The 21,445-nt window shown below is 36.2% G+C and overlaps 1 protein-coding gene across 3 annotated transcripts in view; it reads left to right on the top strand.

Annotated features, from left to right (window-relative positions):
• The window catches only part of CBR4 (carbonyl reductase 4), a 149,664-nt gene that overhangs the window by 8,857 nt on the left and 119,362 nt on the right, over positions 1-21,445 (top strand). For 2 of the 3 annotated variants that reach the window (XM_010364013.2, XM_030918300.1), the window contains exon 5: positions 11,604-14,346. The exons of the other annotated variant lie outside the window; for it this stretch is intronic. In XM_010364013.2, the coding sequence (XP_010362315.1) occupies positions 11,604-11,782 (179 nt within the window). In that variant the 3' untranslated portion in view covers positions 11,783-14,346. Of the gene's footprint in view, positions 1-11,603; positions 14,347-21,445 lie in introns of those variants that run through there. 3 annotated transcript variants of the gene reach the window in all.

The raw sequence follows: 21,445 nt of genomic DNA, 5'->3' as shown, positions 1-21,445 counted from the left end.
CCATGTGGAGGGCACCAAGCTATTCATGAAGAATCCGCCTCCATGACCCAAACACCTCCCACTAGGCCCACCTCCGACACTGGGAATCACATTTCAACATGAGATTTGGAGGGGACAAACATCCAAAACATAGGAGTCTTTATTTTTAAATTTTGCACTAATGGAATAACTTAAGGTGGAGAGGGTCTTAGAGATCATTTTTACCAGTCATTTTTGTAGATTAGAAAACTGTACCTGGGATTCAGAGTGACTTGCCTAAGGTTATACATCTAGTTTATGGAAGAACTGTTACTAAAAGCTTTGTCTTTTGATTTCCACCTAATGGAAGCTTAAAAATAATATCCTACCAAGTGTAGTAGCTCATGCAGGAGGCTGAGGCAGGAGTATTGTGAGGCCAGGAGTTCCAGATCAGCCTGAGCAACATAGCAAGATGCTGTCCGTACCGAAAGAAAAAAAATTAGCCGGGCATAGTGGTGCATATCTATAGTCCCAGCTACTTGGGAGGCTAAAGCAGGAGGATTGCTGGAGTCCAGGAGTTGGAGTTTGCAGTGAGCTATGATCATGCCATTGTACTCCAGCCTAGGTGACAGAGCGAGACCCTGTCGAGACTCTGTCTCTATAAAAATAAAAAATTTCTTTTTAGGTTTCCTTTATATCATTACACAAACTTTAGATAGTCTTGTTCTTTTACTACTATGGTCTGTGTAAACTATCTGGAACCTCCCATTTTCCTAATTTTTACTTTTCCATTATTTGCCTTTTGCCAGGTTACTAGTTGATAAAATTGCCTGGATTAATGAAAAGGGTAATAAAAAGGTGCTAAAACTCAAAAATACATTATCACTAATTAGCTGGTGTGCTAGAAATTTTGATTTAAGTATTTACTTGGTTTTTGAGTAACACAAGTGTTTTTATCTACCTCTGCCAGTTAGCCATGGAATCTTTGTCCTAGTCTACTGTAGGTACTTAAGAATTAATCACCTATATAAGAAAACGCAGTTTATTTTGGTTTGCTGGTCATTTGTAAGAAAGAGAGGGCTGAAGTAGACGTTTGCCACCTTTCCCTTTCCAGTCACTAACGGCTCCAGCTTGGACCTTACAGTTGGTGTTTTCTTTGGCACTGAGATTGAGCCAGCAGGTATCAGGGATTTATCAAAATATCCTGTTAACCCTTTTGGTCTATAGTGTGTCTTTATTTCAATTATTTCTTTTTTTTTTTTGGCACAGCGACTAGCTACATTCAGACATTCTAAATCTATGAATATTTGATAAGTGACTGTGGTTCAGATACATCTATTTTCTGGGAGTAGGGAGAGAAAGAAAAAGAAAAAGCAATCCAAAAGCAGCATTTTTGTTATCTTAGTGCTGTTTTCTCTTTGTGTATGCTTTATGTAAGCTGATTGATTTTTAGCGTTAGCCTAGATGAACCATCTATGGAATAAATTATTTGTGGTTTGGAACTACATGTATTTGCTTCCCTCTCTTTTCAGGATTGGAATACTGTGGGTAATGAAGGGTTAATTTTAGTTCATGATAATTTAAAAGCTGAATGGTTTACAGGAAATGCAAGTGTTCTTAGCTAACAGTAACTCATGCAGCAAACTTTCTGGCATGTCTCCTACATGCAGGGGCTGTGCTAGCTCCCCAAATACAGGAATGAATAGATATTTCTGCACAAGGAGCTAAGTATAGTGAAAAAGACTGACATGTAAACAAATAATTGCAATGTCTTATGATAAATATAAAATAGAGGTACATGTATGGTGCTATGGAAATATTGAAGAAGGAAAGAATGCTTAATTTTGTCTAGTTAAGAGTAAATAGTTGTCAAGGCAGTAGACTAAATAGTGGGAATCCAGTTTGCATACTAAGGGGAAGTTTTAAGATTGTTAGGGAAGTGTGGTTGTAGTCTTTCTTTCTTAAAGATTTTACTTTCCAGTGCAGTCTTTTTTTTTTTTTTGAAAGTGGTGGTTTTATTTATCACTCCCCTTTTTTGTTGAGCATAGAACCCTTATAGAGCATAATATATATTTATATATTATGGATTTCCAGTGCAATTTATACTACAGATAATGACCTGTAGCTGAACATGTTGCCATTTAATAGGGTGGCCTTTATGTATATTTAGCAAATTTGATGGTATGAATATGCATCATTGGTCAGAAGCAAAGTGCAACTTGAAATAGTAGAATTACATCAGTTCTATGGATTATTTACCAACTTTATTTTAGATAGTAATTTCAACCAGATTCTTCAACAGATCTTCTAACAGAGCTAACAAACATCAGAGTTAACAAATATGTGTCCTTTTATGTCAGTTTTCCTGGTCACCTTCAAATAGAGTTTCCAATTAGCAGGAAAACAGTTTAAAAGCAAATTAAAACAGGAAAAGCAAGGAACAAGGAAAATAATACATTAGGCTGCCATTCATTGCCTAATATTGTTGACGGTTCTTAAAGATCAATAGCTGCTAATCTTTGGTATTACTTTAAATATGAAATAAACTGTTCATGGTAAATCTTACTGATTGGAAAATATTGAATATTAGAAACAACATTTGATAAATGGAACCTATAATGGCTATATTACTTCAAAAAAATATGTGTTTTGAATAGATAATATTGTACAAAATTCAAAAGTACAAAAAGGCATGAAGAATCTTTTCTCCTCTGGACATTCAGTTACTTAAAAGTAATTGCTGTTAACTACATAGTTTCTTTTGTATTTCATATAAGCCAATAAAGCAGGCTAGGCGTGAGTGTAAGAAAACACAAATTGTATCATGCAATTCACAGTGTTCTGTATCTTCCTTTTTTCATAGAACAATATACCTTGGTGATGTTTCTATGTTTTTCCATTTAGAGCTGCTTCACTTTCTAAAATAACAGCTTTGTGGAAATACAATTCACATACCATACAATTCACCCATTTAAATTGTACAATTCAGTGGTTTTAGTAAGTCACAGAATTGTTCAATCTTTACCACAGTAAATTTTAGAATATTTTCATCATCTTTAAAGAAATCCTAAACCCATTAGCATTCATTCCCTATTTCTTTCCAATCTCCCCAGGTTTTGGTAACCACTAAACTACTTTCTGTCTCTACAGATTTGCGTATTCTGGACATTTCATATAAATGGAATCATGTAATAATTGGTGTTTTGTGACTGTTGTGTCACTTTTAATGGCTGAATGAAAACAGAAAATAATGTTTGTTTTAAGAGTATGCCTAACTTATTTAACCTGTTGTCTTTTGATGGGCATTTATTTTGTTCTGAACTTTTTCTGTTACAACTGCAGTGACAATACTTGTATATAGTTTATTTTGCACATTTGCAAGTATATGAGTGTAATCTTGGGACTGGAACTGCCAAGACCTCAGAGGTATATGCATTTTTAATTTTGACAAATAGTATTGTTTATTTCTAAAGGATACTTTAAGTGTTTCAGCGTTTTTATTTATTTATTTTTTAAGTTGAAGAGCTTTTATGTTTACTGCTTGGAGAAAATCTTGGTGACAAAGATTTGCATGGGTTTGGCAGCTACTCAGAGCAGATATTCTAAGTGTTCTTATGTGCTGTTTGGAATGAAGTGGATTTCTCACTCTGCTTCCTTCTACAAACATAATATTAAGACATAGAAATTTGTTCTGGTTAAAATCTTGGTTTGGTTTTTTGGTAAGAGCCTTATTTCTTCTCCCTTAGAAAAGTGTCTGTGGTGGTTTTTGTTATTTTTGAGTCCTGGAAACTTTAATCAAAGAGTGGACATCTGAGCTGGTAGATACATCAAATAGTGCCCCATCTCACAATCGTTAGTACTAGTGATAAGCTAAAATCCTGATGCCTTTTTAAATATAAAGGCTCTGCTGTATATAACAATGTTGAAAACTAAAATAATGACCTAGGAATATGGAAATGAAGTGTTTCTATTTATACTATATAGCTAGTCAGAAATAGATAAAGGAAACAACCTTTTTAAAAAAATTGTTAAAAATTTTTTTTGAGATGGGGTTTCACTCTGTTGCCTAGATTGGAGTATAGTGGTGCAGTCTTGGCTCACTGCAGCCTCGACCTTCTGGGCTCAAGCTATCCTCCTGCCTCAGTAGTAGCTGGGAATATAGGCATAAGCCACCACGCCTAGCCTGTATCTTTAGAGTTTATCAAATATAAATTCTCACTGGGCAGGAGCCATGCATTTACTTTTATGAGCAAGAGTATCCCTGTTCCTAAAGAGTTCCTGTAAAAATTGTACTGGGTTTTTAATCACATGTGTGGAACTAAACTAGAAGTATCTTTACTCTAAATTGGTTTAGTGCTTGTCATTTCAGTTATCTTTTCATTGATTTAAGAAGTGATAACTTTGTAGCCAATTGGAAACCTCTGACTGTCCAGGTGATGCAGTAGCATCATTTGTTGGACAGTGGCATCTACTGGTAGTTTGTAAATTTTATAGCCTATTTTGAAAGGCATTGTAAATCTATACCTGGCAAAAAGGGGAGTAGAGCACAATTTCCAGAATTTTATAACTGAAGTGAAAGAATGATATGGGGGAAGAGTCCTTTGGGGCCAAGAAGAGAGAGCACAGACCAGAAAGTAATACAAGCAGAAAGAAGGGTGTGTGAGTTGTTTAAGGACTGTTAATCTGTCTCTTCAAGTCTGTGATACATGATATGGAATCCAAGAGACTATTTATATGTCATGCCCTGGGTTGTGAATATATTTATAAATGAAGATCATGTGGTTCATAACCTTTAATATAAAATGACATGGAAGTTCCATACAGCGCAGAGTAATTTATCATTAGAGACTAGCTTTACATTTTTAATTTAATTTCTGATAAATTTTAATTTCTGATAAAGTGGGGACAGATACATGAGTTTTTTTTTTTTTTTTTTTTTTTTTTTTTTGAGGCGGAGTCTCGCTCTGTCGCCCAGACTGGAGTGCAGTGGCGCAATCTCTGCTCACTGCAAGCTCCGCCTCCCGGGTTCACGCCATTCTCCTGCCTCAGCCTCCCGAGTAGCTGGGACTACAGGCGCCCGCCACCTCGCCCGGCTAGTGTTTTGTATTTTTAGTAGAGATGGGGTTTCACCATGTTAGCCAGGATGGTCTCGATCTCCTGACCTAGTGATCTGCCCGTCTCGGCCTCCCAAAGTGCTGGGATTACAGGCTTGAGCCACCGCGCCCGGCCCAGATACATGAGTTTTAAAAAGCTACAGACAGATTATTAGGGCAGTAAAACTATTCTGTATGCTACTGTAATGGTGGACACATGATGTTATGCATTTGTCCAGACGTGTAGAACTGTACAGTCTAAAGAGTGACCTCTTAGCTTGTGAAGACAAAATGGTATTAAATAAATGAATAAATAAATACATAAAATAAAGAGTGAACCCTAATATAAACCATGGGCTTTACTTAATAATGTATCAATATTGGTTTATCAGTTGTAAAAAATGTGCCACACTAAGGTAAGATGTTAGTAATAGGGGGAAATGGGAAGGAGGGGTGAAAAGGGGGTGCATGGGATCTATCTGAACGTTGTGTTCAATTTACTGTAAACCTAAAATTCCTCAAAAGTGTAAAGTTTATACATGTTTTAAAAAGCTACAGAAAATGAAGAGAGGCTCTTTGGACATGTGCTTGTCCTCCATAGAAAATAACATAATCACAGAGGAAAAACCAGCACTGGTGAATTCATCCCTTCCTTTCAGCTTGGCCTCTTTCATGCGCTTTACTTTTAGTGCAGAGTTCAGTGATGGCTAGCAGCTGTCCCCTGATATTTGTTATCCCAAGTATCCATTCATAGGTCTCTGGAGAGGTTGTGGCAAGCTTTCCCCAAATAAATCACACCCTTGTCTTCTAAGCTTTAGCAGTAGAGGGAGACTCTTCATTCGAGGTGGGTGGCTGAACATCATTCCTGTTCTGGACTTCTTGTAATCATGTTGGATTCAGATTGTACAGATCCGACATAACATAGACATAGACCATAGCAGAGATGAATCCAGGCTGTAATGTTTAACAGGACCTTATTAAAAGCTTCGAGATGTCAGCCTTTATCTGTTCCATATCTAGCTTACTTGGTTGTTTTTGGGGATCACATGTCTGTCCTCCAAATTGGAAACCCCTTACTCTCCAGGAGATGCAGTAGCATTATTTGTTGGACAGTGGCACCTACTGGTAGTTTGTAATTTTTATAGCCTAGTGTGAAAGGCATTGTAAATGTATACCTAGCAAAAAGAGGAGTAGAGCAAAATTTCCAGAGTTTTACAAATGAAGTGAAAGGATGATATGGGGGAGAATCCTTTGGGGCCAAGCAGAGAGAGCACAGATTAGAAAGTAATACAGGCAGAAAGAAGGGTGCCAGCCTGTGTCCGTGTGGTAGAGGTTATCTTTCCATCTCTCTGGGATTGTCCCTGAAAGTGTCTCACTGCTTAGGTCTCCTTGCCTGTTTAAGGCTTGGAGACTTTCCAGTATCTCATGCCTTATTCTAGATCTGCTTTTTTCCCGAGGTGAAAAACATGTTCAAATGGTCACTCACAACTTTTGTGGCCTTACTTTTTGTGTCCAAAAGGACAAACATATCAGAAATAGCATCTACCCAGAAGAAGGGTCAATCAGTTCCTTTCAACACAGCATGGATGAAAACCCAGGTTAGCATTAGTGCTTCTTGAATTGGAAGTATTCTAACCTCTATGTACCTACCAATGTGAGAACTGAGGGCCCTTTTAGGGGAACTTACTTTCCTAAATTTCAAGTAAAGTTGTCATGAAGAGTACTTAATGAGGCATACTTTTAATCTTTGAATCATAGGGTTGCAGGGCTAACAGAAACCTCAGGCCAGGCTGCATGGTGGCTTACGCCTGTAATCCCAGTACTTTGGGAGGCCAAGGCAGTCTGATCACTTAAGGCCAGTAGTTTGAGACCAGCGCAACCAACCTGGTGAAACCCTGCCTCTACTAAAAATACAAAATTAGCCTGGTGTGGTGACGAATGCATGGAATCCTAACTAATCAGGAGGCTAAGGCACGAACCCAGGAGGTGGAGGTTTCAGTGAGCCGAGATCATGCCATTGCACTCTAGCCTGCGTGACAGGAGCCAAACTCCGTCTCAAAAACAAAACAAAACAAAAAACAAAAAAACCAAAAACTAGCCGGGCATGGTGATAGGCCCCTGTAGTCCCAGCTACTGGGGAGGCTGAGGCAGGAGAATCGCTTGAACCTGGGAGGCAGAGGTTGCAGTGAGCCGCAGTTGTGCCACTGCACTCCAGCTTGGGTGACAGAGCCAGACTGTCTCAAAGAAAAAAAAAAAAGCAAAAAAGAAAAAAGAAACCTCAGAGATCTGTCATTTTCCATCTATTTCATTCATTTTATGATACAGAAATAGTCATTCAGTTGCAAATAGTACATGACTGTTGGGAACAGGCCCCCAAATCTGGCCATAAACTGGCCCCAAAACTGACCGTAAACAAAATCTCTGCAGCACTGTGACATGTTCGTGACGGCCATGACGCCCATGCTGAAGGTTGTGGGTTTACTGGAATGAGGGCAAGGAACACCTGGCCTACCCAGGGTGGAAAACTTCTTAAAGGTGTTGCTGAACCACAAACAATAATAGCATGAGTGATTTGCACCTTAAGGACATGCTCCTGCTGCAGATAACTAGCCAGACCCATCCCTTTATTTCGGCCCATCCCTTCATTTCGACCCATCCCTTTGTTTCCCATAAGGAATACTTTTAATTAATCTATAATCTATAGGAACAATGCTTATCACTGGCTTGCTGTCAGTAAATATGTGGGCAAATCTCTGTTCGAGGCTCTCAGCTCTGAAGGCTGTAAGACGCCTGATTTCCCACTCCACACTCTATATTTCTGTATGTGTGTCTTTAATTCCTCTAGCGCTGCTGGGTTGGGGTCTCCATGACCGAGCTGGTCTTGGCACATAATTTTTCTCAGGTTATAGCTTTAATAGTATTAGCAGAGCAGGGAACAGAATCTAGTTTAATGTATCCTAATCCAGTGGTTTTTTTAACCACAAAATACTGCCTTTGAGAAAAGGCCAGGCCAGCAGAGTCAGAAGTTGAGCCTGGGATTTGCGTAGTCACAAGGTCTTTCTTGCAAACCACTTCTACTGTAGTTTATCGTGTTTTTCTGTTTTTGTTTTTTAGGTTAAAATGCATCGATATTTATGCTGAGAGTTTGTGAGAGTTACTGGGAAGTATTCTATGCTAATTTTGCTAGAGTTCGAAAAGAACTTAAAGGATAATTGTGTCTATCTTTGAGAAAATAACATGAACTTTTACATGTTTTTGACAACTTTTATTCATTCTGGTTTTATTATGAGATGAGGTTTGCTTCCTAGGATACTCTCTGAGACACTTTTGAAAATACTTTTGTTGGCTGGGCACAGTGGCTCATGCCTGTAATCCTAGCACTTTGGGAGGCTGAGGTGGGTGGATCACCTGAGGTCAGGAGTTCAGGACTATCCTGGCCAACCTGGTGAAACTCCGTCTCTACTAAAAATACAAGAATTAGCTGGGCGTGGTGGCATATGCTTGTAGTCCCAGCTACTGGGGAGGCTGAGGCAGGAATTGCTTGAACCCAGGTGGCGGAGGTTGCGGTGAGCCGAGATCACACTACTGCACTCCAGCCTGGTGACAGAGTGAGACTCTTGTCAAAAAAAAAAATAAAATAAAACAAAATAAAAAGGAAGATACGTGTGTCTAAAGGCAGAAAACTTTGGATAGCAAGAACCCCCATGATATTGTTAAGATGATTGGATTGCCTGTTGATTATTGTGACTCTTCACTGTAAATTAAGTTTCATTTACAGTTCGTTGGAAATTCTACAGAGGCTAGTACCAATATCTGTGTTAGCTGCTCCTCCTTTTATTCTTGCATTCCTTCTGGCCTTCTCATTCTTCTTAAAGATGAGAGGGTATGAAGGAAATATTGCTGACTTTTAAAATAAATGCGGTAAGATTTTATGGCAGAGAAGACTGTATTTCACAGTGTAATTTCACAGTGAAACACACATAATACAAAATTAGTTTTGTTATTCCAGGCCTTCATTACAGACTATCTGAAGGTAGTACTGTGTGTATTTTTCAACAACTTTATATCTGAATACAAAAGTAATATATGTATCTGTTGTAGATAGTTTGCAAAAAGCAGAAAAATATAAAGAAAATAAAAATCATTACCTGTAATTCTAGTATCTAATGATAATCACTGTTAATATTTTGGTATAATAATACTTTTTTCAGTCATTAGTATAAGTTTTTTGTTGTGTTTTTAATAGTGGTATAACAATTCATTTGTAACCTACATTTTATACACAAATGTTATTTTTAGATTTAAATATCCTTCTCTAGCATAATTTTAAGTTTTTATTTTTATCTTATTTTATTCATTTATTTGTATAAATACAAATGAATGCAGGTGCAGATGCAGTTTTGTTACACGCATAGATTCATAGTGGGAAGTCAGGGCTTTCAGGGTGTCTATCACCTGAATAGCACACATTGTACCCATTAGGTAATTTCTTATTCACCTCCGTCCCACCCTCTCACCCTTCTAAATCTCCATTGTCATCACATCCATGTATACACATTCTTTAGCTCCCAGTTACAAGTGAGAACATATAGCATTATTTTTAATACCTGCATTATTTTGTTGTATGGATGTATCATAACTTATTTAACCAGTTTCTTATTGAAAGACATTTAGCTTGTTTCAGTTTTTCCCTAATGAAAGTGTCATTCATAAGCTTCGTGATAGACAAATCTATGAATATTTTTCACAAGACTTTTAAGAATATGCATAGATATTTATAACTGCAAACCTAAAGAAAGGAAAGTTAAGTAATTACATAGTATTGCGTAATAAACCAATGGCCTAATGTTAATTCTTAATTCATTGTTTACTTCACATTTATTATGGTACTTTAAAATGTAATATATTTAGGTTTATCTATAGTTTGAGCTATAAATGATTTAGTTTTAACATAAGGCAATTTGGAAACTATATTTTTGCGATTGCACATTAAATGTTTACTTCACGTCATGTTGAACTTTTAGTCCATCTATTTTTCCTGACCTTAAAAAAATTTTTTTCTAACTATTCTTTTCATGAGGATAAATATTGCTTTCTTTTTAATATCCCAAATGATTGAGTAATATACAGGATACTGATTTTAAGTTAAGCATTTTATTAATAATGTGTATTTGTATGTCCTATATTAATCTTACAAGATTTTCTTCATAGGTCTACAGTTCTCCCTGGTATATATTTGCAATTATTTAGGATTAGTTGGTTATATAATATGTAGTTAGTTCTTTATACTGTAGAACTTTTTACTGAATACACCAGTACTATATTAAATTTTGAATTTTCTGTGTTTACTTGTATCAGAATTCGATATGATCATAAGATTTTAAAATGCGGATATGGGAAATGCCGGCCTTTCTAATCATCAGCTACCAAATCAGTTCATGTGTCCACTTTTGCGATGCCTTCCTTCCTTTGACACTACTTTCCACTCTCTTCTATCCCTACCTTAGTGAAAATTAATCTATTCGGTGGTATTTTATGTACGCTTCTATCAGGATATTCACCAGACTTCTTACATCATAATTGGGTATGCAAGTGACCATTTCCTCCACAAATCATAGGTTCCCCAAAGAGTGGAATTTTGTTTCATTCATGTTTGTATCTACCTACTTATATTTTGCTAGGTGGGCCAGATACTTAGGGGTCAGATATTTTAGTGTCCAGTAAATATTCATTGAGTTAAATTGTATAAAAATATAGGCTTGGTGTCTTGATTACTAACAAAACTATTTTGTTTTGTTTTGCTTTTTTTGAGATGGAGTTTCGCTCGTCACCCAGTCCTGGGGTGCAGTGACGCGATCTAGACTCACTCCAACCTCCGCCCGCCTCCCAGGTTCAAGCAATTCTCCTGCCTCAGACTTCTGAGTAGCTGGGATTACAGGTGCCTGCCACCACACCCAGCTAGTGTTTTGTATTTTTAGTAGAGACGGGGTTTCACCAGGTTGGGCAGGCTGGTCTCGAACTCCTGCCCTCAGGTGATCTGCCCGCCTTGGCCTCCCAAAGTGCTGGGATAACAGGCTTGAGCCACCACACCCAGCCAACAAAACTTATTAAAATTATTTAATAATTTCAAATTATAAGGTGGGTGTGGTGGCTCATGCCTGTAATCCCAGCACTTTGGGAGGCTGAGGTGGGCCGATCCCTTGAGTCCAGGAGTTTGAGACCAGCCTGGGTCACATGACGAAACCCCATCTCTACAAAAAGTACAAAAACTAGCTGAGTGTGGTGGTGCACACCTATAGTCCCAGTTACTTGGGAGGCTGAGGCAAGAGGATCACTTGTGCCCTGGAGGTCCAGGCTATAATGAGTCATCTTTGCACCACTGTGTTGTAGCCTGGGTGACAGAGCAAGACCTTGTCTCAAAAAAAAAAAAAATTTTTTTTTAAAAATAATTTCAAATTAAAATTTTCAGAAACAAATTTATTATGTTTTTTTAAAATTCAGCAGATGTCTTAGTGTGTACCCTTTTCAACTAAACAAACATTTCTCTTTTAGGATTCGTACACACAGATATGACAAAAGACTTGAAAGAAGAACATTTAAAGAAAAAAATTCCTCTTGGAAGGTTTGGAGAAACTATTGAGGTGGCACATGCGGTTGTGTTTCTTTTAGAATCACCATATGTTACAGGGCATGTTCTGGTAGTGGATGGGGGATTACAACTCATTTTGTAATTTATAGATTATTCAGTTATAGGGGTGGTTAGCATCAGGGGCACACTTTGGCTGCAGATTAGACAATTATACCTACATGGGTAACATTTGCTAATCAAATTTGCTGATGCTACAAATGTTAATTTCTGTCTTTATAAAAATATGTCTGAAAAGAACAATGTGTGACAATTTTTTTTTTTTTTTTGGTCTAAGTTACAGCAGTGTTATTTTGTTTAAAAAGCCTTCATGAGATACAATTCACATACCATATAAATCACACATTTAAAATATACAATTCATTGGTTTTACCATATTTAAATATATGTGCAACCATCCCCCCAGACAAATTGTGTTTTCTAAAGGGTATGTATCACTTAACTTCGGTTACCTTTTAGAATGTAGCAATCTTAGTGTATAGACATTTTGCAAGTCATGGAGACAAGTATTGATTTATATATTTTGCCTTAAAAGTGGAAAAATTATATTGTCTAATTATGATGAATTATTTTCTTGTATCAAGCTGAATTTTCTAAAAGTTAAGCTTATGGGCTATTGCCAAAATAAGAGTATTTAGAGGACACTGATTAGTTGTCAATACTTTAGCAAGCCCACTAACGATAAATATATTCCTTTTGCCTGTGCTTGGGTGATCAGTTTTTATACAAGTTGCAAAACATAGTGTTCATTAAAGACATGAATTTAGAATTGATTTCTTTGAGTGGTATTTCTCTTGATTGAGCAACTGGACAAAATAATCTGCAAATTTAAATGTGGCGCATTTGACCCATTCTTGAGAAATTCTCATAAGTGATGAGGATTAGCCCTTATCTTAAGGTTTTAATACCTGGTACAGTAGTGAGCTGCATAGATCTCATGAACTTGGGACGTGTTTTTTATTCATGAAGAACTTAGAATAGTGAACTATTAATATTTAAAAACAGAAATATAACATTTAAAAAATTAAGAGTATTTTGCATTAGTGATTATGATTCTTATCCCAAAATTCTAGAAAGTAATAAATTCTGTATGAATAACCATAAGTAATTAATAAATTTGCAATAACAATAAATTAAATGTCTTTACAAGAAGCAGTTAAAGCACTGGGTCCTAAGTGAGAATATTTGCCTGGGAGTAGAGATAAAGACACAAACTGAATGTAAAATACCAGGTAATGATTATTTTGCACTGAACTCTTTTATGGGGAATAGTATGATATTTTCAGTGTCACTCCATTCATGTTGATTTGGAGTTGACAATTATTTTGTGTAATTGTGTAAATATTTAATTTTATATTGAAAGTGCAAAATTATGAATGGGATATACTAATAAATGCAAAGTAATAACAAAAATCAAAGCAGTGTTCTAAATCAAGATTCTGGGTTCCTTAATTATTTTAATTATTTTAAATTTATCTTTGAAATAGTTTTCTAAGATTAATCTACTCAGGATATGAGAAAGTCAATTAAGTGTGAGTATCATTAAACAAATTGTCTATTAAATGCAAGACGTGGTAACATACAGAATTTATCGGGCATTACCAAGTCTGGGCACATATAGGAAATGCAGCACTCAGAATGGTTTCAAATGTAGTAGCTGATGCTTGTAAGGTAGAAGAGCTTATTCAGACATAGTAGATAGTTTCCCTAATGCTGTCTCACCTACTGGCCTTTGTCTACCTGTACTTCCCCATTATGGCAGTCCATTCAGTCTTGAGTTTTCTTCTCTGGACACCTTATGCTCTGAAATCACGAGCAAGGCTGATTCAACTGGTGATTTGGGTAGAAAGCAGTATCTTCTGCTGACATTAAGATGTAGATTATAGATAGGTTTAGCCTTTAAGTGTATGTTTTTATACTTTAAAATAAGAAATATAAACTTTTAAGCTATTCCACCTCCTCCCCCAGCCTATCTCATACTGGTGGAATATATGGAGAGATCTTGAAAGAGGTGAAATAAACCTTCACTGCTCCACTCCAGGTGAATCCATCCACTCCCACTGACCTAGTAGAATTTGTAATTTAATACTTACATTCTATTTCTGAAATCAGTTGTGAACTGTTGCCTTATTTTCAGAGGTTTGAGAAAACCTCAGTGAATTCGTTTTTTAAAATCTGCTATTCTGAGAAGCACTGAATGAATTCTTAACAAGAAGACTCACTCATCTGTAGCTGTTTGCAGACTCTTATAAGCCCATAAGGGTTCTGTGCTTAGCATTAACAAAATAAGGTTTATAGGTAAAGCCAATGTATTAATTTTTTTTTTGCATGGAGGGCTTTAAAATTTGTGCCCTTTTTCATGTTTTATTCATATTCAATTTATGGTTTATAACTGCTTTTTAGGGAGATAATTATATGTTATAAATTAGTTTTGGGGGAATAATTGTGCAAAGAGGATAATTTAATTTACATGCTTCTGTTATTCAAAATAAAGAGAGAAGACTACGCTGCATATTCAAGAGTTGTGCCTTACATTGGTGAAACATTTTTTCTAAGATTTTCAAAAGGAATGTATAAATTGAGAAATGATACCACTGTCCTAACTTGATAAACATACTGTTCTTAAATAAAGTGTTTAATGATTTTAAACTTTCTAATGTTAATTTTATCTTTGTCTGCAACTATAAGAGTTTAAAAATTTGTCTTTCAATTACATTGTAAAACTTTTGATGGACGAGACCGTACTGTTTTCCTTCATTTAACTAATTAAGTAATTCAACAGATATTGAGTGCTTACTAAATATTTTGTATTTGTTTTGATACCCACACCTTGCCTACTTATCTCTGAATATGTTGGATATGTGCAGTAAAATATTCATTAGTCATTACATTGTGCCATGGTTGGGGAAATCATTGAGATAATTCTGTTCTGACTCTCAGTTCAATATCTTGGAATAGTTCTTGGTCACATTCCTCTGGCTTTTTATGCGACTTTAATGCTTGCTTTCACTTTATAACTGAATTTGCAAAGTGAATCAACTATTTTCTCTTAGACAGTATGCTTTCAGTTTGAGTAATTGTTAATACCAGCAATTTAATTAGAAACCTTTGGCCTAATAATCCAAATGGAGATGGTATCAGTATTACCTGGAGAATATTTTTTAAAATAAATTTTAAACATACATCAGAAGCCCCCTCCCTGGAAATTTTAATAAGTGATAGGGTGAGGGAAATGTAGAGATACATTTAAGATACTTTTTAATTTATTTAATTAAATTGATTTATTTTGAGATAGGGTTTTGCTGTGTTGCCCCAGCTGGAGTACAGTGGCATGATCACAGCTCACTGCCGTCTCCAGCTCCTGGGCTCCAATGATCTTCCTGCTTTCGCCTCCCAAGTAGCTGAGACAACAGGTATTGAGTGCTTACTAAATATTTTAGTAAGTGCTGGATTACAGGCATGAGCCACCATGGCCTGGCTAGGAAAATTTCTTAAGGATTCAGATTGTTCATTCATTCACAAAATATTTATTTATTCATACTACATATGTAACACTCCTTGTCATAGGAGGTTAGAATGGTGAGAAAAAAATATTTAGTAAAATGTTTAGTAAGCCATGGATTTAGGAATCCATTTGGATTATTAGGCCAAAGGTTTCTAATTAAATTGCTAGTATTAACAGTTACTCAAACTGAAAGCATACTGCCTAAAATAGTTGATTCACTTTGCAAATTCAGTTATAAAGTGAAAGCAAGCATTAAAGCATTTAGTAAACCATGCCTGGCTAATTTTTTAATTTTATTTTTGTAGAGGCAAGGTCTCACTGTGTTGCCTAGGCTGGTCTTGAACTCCTGGCCTCAAGTGGTCCTCCTGCCTTGGCCCCCGAAAGTGCTGGATTACAGGCATGAGCCACCATGGCCTGGCCAGGAAAAGTTCTTAAGGATTCAGATTGTTTGTTCATTCACAAAATATTTATTCATTCATACTACATATGTAACACTCCTTGTCATAGGAGGTAAAATGGTGAGGAAAAAAACAACAAAAAAATGAACTCTTAAGTTTCTGGAGCTCACAGAGTAATACAGTATGGTGGGGTCAAGCAGACTTAATCACATACATGTAAAATTGCAACCAAAATAGGCATTACAAAAATGAGAAGCTCTTGTTGCTGTTAAGTAATTAGGGGAATTTGACTTATTCTAAAAGGTCAGGAATGACTTCTCTGAGGCAAGGATTGTTGAACTAAAGTTAGACTACAGTTGGCTCTGAATATGTTTGGGGATTGGTTCCAGGATCCTCTGAGGTTACCAAAATCTGTGGATGCTCAAGTCCCTTACATAAAATGTAGTATTTGCATATAGCTTATGCACATCCTCCCGTATACTTTACATCATCTCTAGATTACTTACAATATCTAATGCAATGAAAATAGCTGTTATATTTTTTATTTGCATTATTTTTGTTTTTATTGTTTTTTCCCCCAAAAATATTGTTTTTGGATATTTTCGATTTTTGCTTTCCAACTTTTATTTTAGATTTAAGGGGTACATGTGTAGGTTTGTTATATGGGTAAATTACATGTCACAGGGGTTTGGTATACAGAGATAGTTTTGTCACCCAGGTCATCAGCATAATACCTGATAGGTAGTTTTTCCAATCTTCTCCCTCCTCCCACCCTCCACTTTCAAGTAGGCCTCAGTGTGTATTGTTCCCTTTTTTGTGTCCATGTATACTCAGTGTTTAGCTCCGACTTATTCTAAATGAATTAATGCAGGAACAGAAAACCAAATGCCACGTTTTCATGTGTGGTATTAAGATACTTAGGATAATGGCCTCCAGCTCCATTCATGTTGCTGCAAACGTCATGACCTCATGGTCTGGTTTATTTTTTGTAGCTGTGTGGTATTCCATGGTGCATATGTACCACATTTTCTTTATCCAGTCCACTATTGATGGGGATCTAGGTTGGTTCCATGTCTTTGCTGTTGTGAACAGTGCTGCAATGAGGGCATGAGTCTTCATTTTTAGAATGATTTATATTCCTTTGGGGATATATGCAGTAATGGGATTGCTGAGTCAAATGGCAGTTCCATTTTAAGTTCTTTGAGAAATCTCAAGACTGTTTTCCACAGTGGCTGAACTAATTTATATTCCACCAGCAGTGTATAGATGTTCTCTTTTTTCCACAACCACCAGCATCTGTTGTTTTTTGGCTTTTTAAATAATAGCCAATCTGAGTGGTGCGAGATGGTATCTCATGGTGGTTTTGATTTGCATTTCCCTAATGTTTAGTGATGTTGAGCATTTTTTCATATGCTTATTGGCTGCACGTATGTCTTCTTTTGAGAAATGTCTGTTCATGTCCTTGCCCATTTTTTAATGTTGTTGTTTTTTGCTTGTTGATTTGAGTTCCTGATAGATCCTGCTTGTTAGACCTTTGTTGGATGCATAGTTTGCAAATATATTCTCCCATTTTGTAGATTGTCTGTTTATTCTGTTGATAGTTTCTTTTGCTATGCAGAAACTCTTTAATTATGTTCCACTTGTCAGTTTTTGTTTTTATTGCATTTGCTTTTGGAATCTTCCATCAAGTTTTCACCCGGGCCCATGTCTAGAATGGTATTTCTTAGGTTTTCTTCTAGGGTTTTTGTAGCTTTAGGTTTTACATTTAAGTCTTTAATGCATCCTGAGTTGATTTTTGTATATGGTGAAAGGCAGGGGTTCCGTTTCAATTTTCTGCATATGTCTAGCCAGTTATCCCAGCACCATTTATTGAATAGGAAGTCTTTTCCTCATTGCCTTTTTTTGTTGACTTTGTTGAAGATTTGATAGTTTTAAGTGTGCGGCTTTATTTTTGGGTTCTCTAACCTGTTCCATTGGTCTGTGTGTCTGTTTTTGTGCCAGTACAATGCTGTTTTAGTTACTGTAGCCTTTTAGTATATTTTGAAGTTGAGTGGTGTGATGCCTCTAGCTTTGTTCTTTTTGCTTAGGATTGCTGTTGCTATGACTCTTTGGGCTCTTTTTTGGTTCCAAATGAATTTTAGAATGATTTTTTGTAATTATGTTAAAAATGTCATCGGTAGTTTGATAGGAATAGCATTGAATCTGTAAATTGCTTTGGGCAGTATGGCCATTTTAACAATATTGATTCTTCTTATCCATGAGCATAGAGTTTTTTTTTTTTTTTTCTTTTGTTTGTGTTGCTTCTCATTTCTTTCAGCAGTGTGTTATAATTCTCATTGTAGAGTTGTTTTACCTCTCTGGTTAGTTGTTTTGCTAAGTATTTTATTTTTGTGGCTGTTGTGAATGGAATTGCATTCTTCATTTGACTTTCAGCTTGGATGTTATTTGTATAGAGAAATACTACTGACTTTTGTACATTGATTTTGTATCCTGAAACTTTCCAGAAGATGTTTATCAGACCTAGGAGCCTTTAGGCATAGATGATAGGGTTTTCTAGTATAGCATTACATCATCTGTGAAGAGAGATCATTTTACTTCCCCTCTTCCTATTTGAATGCACTTTCTTTCTTTCTCTTGCCTGATTACTCTGGCTAGGACTTCTAATATTATGTTGAATAGGAGTGGTGAGAGTGGGCATCCTTGTCTTGTTGCAGTTCTCAAAGGGAATGCTTCCAGCTTTTGCCTGTTCAGTATGATATTGGTTATGGGTTTATTTAGATGGCTTATTATTTTGAGGTATGTACCTTCAATGCCTAGTTTGTTGAGAGTTTTTAAGATGAAGAGATGTTAAATTGTTAAATTGTACCTAAAGCCTTTTATCTGTCTCTTGTGAAGATTACGTGGTTTTTGTTTTTAGTTCTGTTCATGTGATAATCACATTTATTGATTTGTGTATGTTGAATTAACCTTGCATCCCAGGAATAAAGCTTACTTGATCATGGTGGATTAGCTTTTTCATGTACTGCTGGATTTGGTTTGCCAGTATTTTGTTGAGGATTTTTGCATCTATGTTCATCAGAGACACTGGCCTAAAGTTTTCTTTTTTTCATTATGTCTCTGCCAGGTTTTGGTATCAGAAGGATGTTGGCCTCATAGAATGTGTAAGGAAGGAGTCCCTCCTTGACTTTTTGTAACAGTTTCAGTAGAATTGGTACCAGTTATTTTTACATCTGGTAGAATTCAGCTGTGAATCTTTCTTGTCCAGGGCTTTTTCTAGCTGGTAAGATTTTTATTACTGATTTACTCACTGTTTGTTATTTGTCTGTTCAGGGTGTCAGTTTCATCCTGGTTCAATCTTGGAAGATAGTATATTTAAGAATTTATCCATTTATTCTAGGTTTTCCGGTTTATGTGCATAGAGGTATTTATAATAGTCTCTGAGGATTAAAAAAAAATTCTTTGGGGTTGGTGGTAATGTCCCGTTTGTCATTTCTGATTGTGTTTCTTTGAATCTTTTCCCTTTTTAAAAAAATTAGTGTAGCTAGCAGTCTATCAATCTTATTTATTCTTTCAAAGAACCAATTTTTGGTTTTGTTAATCTCTTGAGTGGCTTTTCTCATCTATTTCATTCAGTTTAGCTCTGATTTTGGTTCTTTTCTTCTGCTAGCTTTGGAGTTGGTTTGTTCTTGTTTTTCAAGTTCCCTAGGTGTGATGTTAGGTTGTTAATTTGAGGTCTTTCTAACTTTTTGATGTGGGCATTTAGTACTGTAAACTTTGCTTTTGACATTGCTTTAGCTGTGTCCCAGAGATTTTCATATGTTGCATCTTTGTTTTCATTAGTTTCAAATAATTTCTTGAATTCTGCCTTAATTTCATTGTTTACCCAAAAGTCATTCAGGAGTAGATTGTTTCATGTCCATTTAATTGTACGTTTTGAGAGATCTTGTTGGTATTGATTCCTGTTTTTACTGTGCTGTAGTATGAGAGTGTGGTTGGTATGATTTTGGTTTTTTGAATTTGTTGAGAATTGCTTTATGAATGAGTGTGTAGTCAGTTTTAGAGTATGTTCCTTGTGCAGATGAGAAGAATGTATATTCTGTTGTTTTTGAATGGAGTGTTCTGTAGATGTCTGTTAGGTTCATTTGGTCAAGTATCAAGTTTAGATCCTGAATATCTTTGTTAGTATTCTGCCTCAGTGATCTGTCTAGTACTTTCGGTGGGATGTTGAAGTCTCCTACTGTTAGTTTGTGGTTATCTACATCTCTTTGTAAGTCTCTATGAACTTGTTTTATGAATCTGGGTGCTCCAGTGTTGAGTGTGTGTGTATATATATATATTTAGGATAGTTAAGTCTTGTTGAATTGAACCTTTTTATCATTATGTGATGCCTTTCTTTGTTCTTTTTGATCATTGTTGGTTTAAAGTTGGTTTTATCTAAAATAAGAATAGCAACCCCTGCCCCTTTTTGTTTTCCATTTGCTTGATAGATCTTCTTCCATCCCTTAACTTTGAGCATGTGAGTGTCCTTCCATGTGAGATGGTCTCTTGAAGACAGCATACAGTCTTGGGTCTTGCTTCTTTATCCAGTTTGCCATGCTGTGCCTTTTAAGAGGGGCATTTAACCTGTTTACATTCAAGATTAATATTGATATGTGTGAGTTTTATCTTGTCGTCATGTTTTTAGCTGATTGTTATGTAGACTTGATTGTATTAATATATTTGCTTTATAGTGTTAATAGTCTGTGTACTTGAGTGCATTTTGTGGTGGTCAGTAATGGTCTTTCATTTTCAAATTTAGTATTCTCTTATGGACTTCTTGTAAGGCAGACCTGGTGGTAACAAATGCCCTTAGCATTTGCTTGTCTGAAAAGGATTTTATTTTTCCTTCACTTATGAAGCTTAGTTTGGCTGTATATGAAATTCTTGGTTGGAATTTCTTTAAGGATGCTGAGTATAAGCCCCAAATCTCTTCCGGCTTGTAGTGTTTCTGCTGAAAGGTCTGTTGTTAGCCTGATGGAGTTTTCTTTGTGCGTGACCTGCCCCTCTCTTTCAGGGATGCTAATGAGTCATAGATTTGGCATCTTTACATAATTCCATATTTCTTGGAGGTTTTGTTCATTTTTAAAAATTCTTTTTATTATCTGACTGAGTTAATTTGAAAAACTGTTCTTTGAGATCTGAGATTCTTTCCTCAGCTTGATCTGTTCTTCTATTAATACTTCTGATTGTTATGAAATTCTTATAGGGAGGTTTTCAGCTCCATCAGCTCAGTTTGGTTCTTTTTTTTCTTTATTTTATTTTTTTGAGACTGAGTCTCATTCACTGTGTTGCCTAGGAGTGCAGTGGCACAATCTCGGCTCACTGCTACCTCTGCCTCTTGGGTTCAAGCAATTCTCCTGCCTCAGCCTCCCAAGTAGCTGGGATTATAGGCATGCACCACCAAGCCTGGCTAATTTTTGTATTTTTAGTACAGACTGGGTTTTACCATGTTGGCCAGGCTGGTCTTGAACTCCTGACCTCAAGCAGTCCACCCACCTCGGCCTCCCAAAGTGCTGGGATTACAGGTGTGAGCCACCACAACTGGCCTAGTTCTTTCTTAAAAGAGCTATTTTCATATTTTTATCTTTAGAATTGTTCTACTGGATTCCTTAGATTCGTTGGAATGGGTTTCAGTTGTCTCCTTAAATCTTGATAATCTGAATTGCCATCTAGATTCTGAATTATGTATCTGTCATTTCAGCCGTTGCCTTCTGGTTAAGAATCAATGCTGGGGAGCTAGTGTGGTCATTTGTAAATAAGGAGACTCTCTGGCTTTTAGAGTTGCCAGAGTTATTGCACTGGCTCT

Source organism: Rhinopithecus roxellana, chromosome 2, assembly GCF_007565055.1.
Source record: "Rhinopithecus roxellana isolate Shanxi Qingling chromosome 2, ASM756505v1, whole genome shotgun sequence".
Taxonomy (NCBI): domain Eukaryota; kingdom Metazoa; phylum Chordata; class Mammalia; order Primates; family Cercopithecidae; genus Rhinopithecus; species Rhinopithecus roxellana.
The sequence above is the reverse complement of the archived record's forward strand: the minus strand, read 5'-3'. Positions and strand labels throughout refer to the sequence as shown.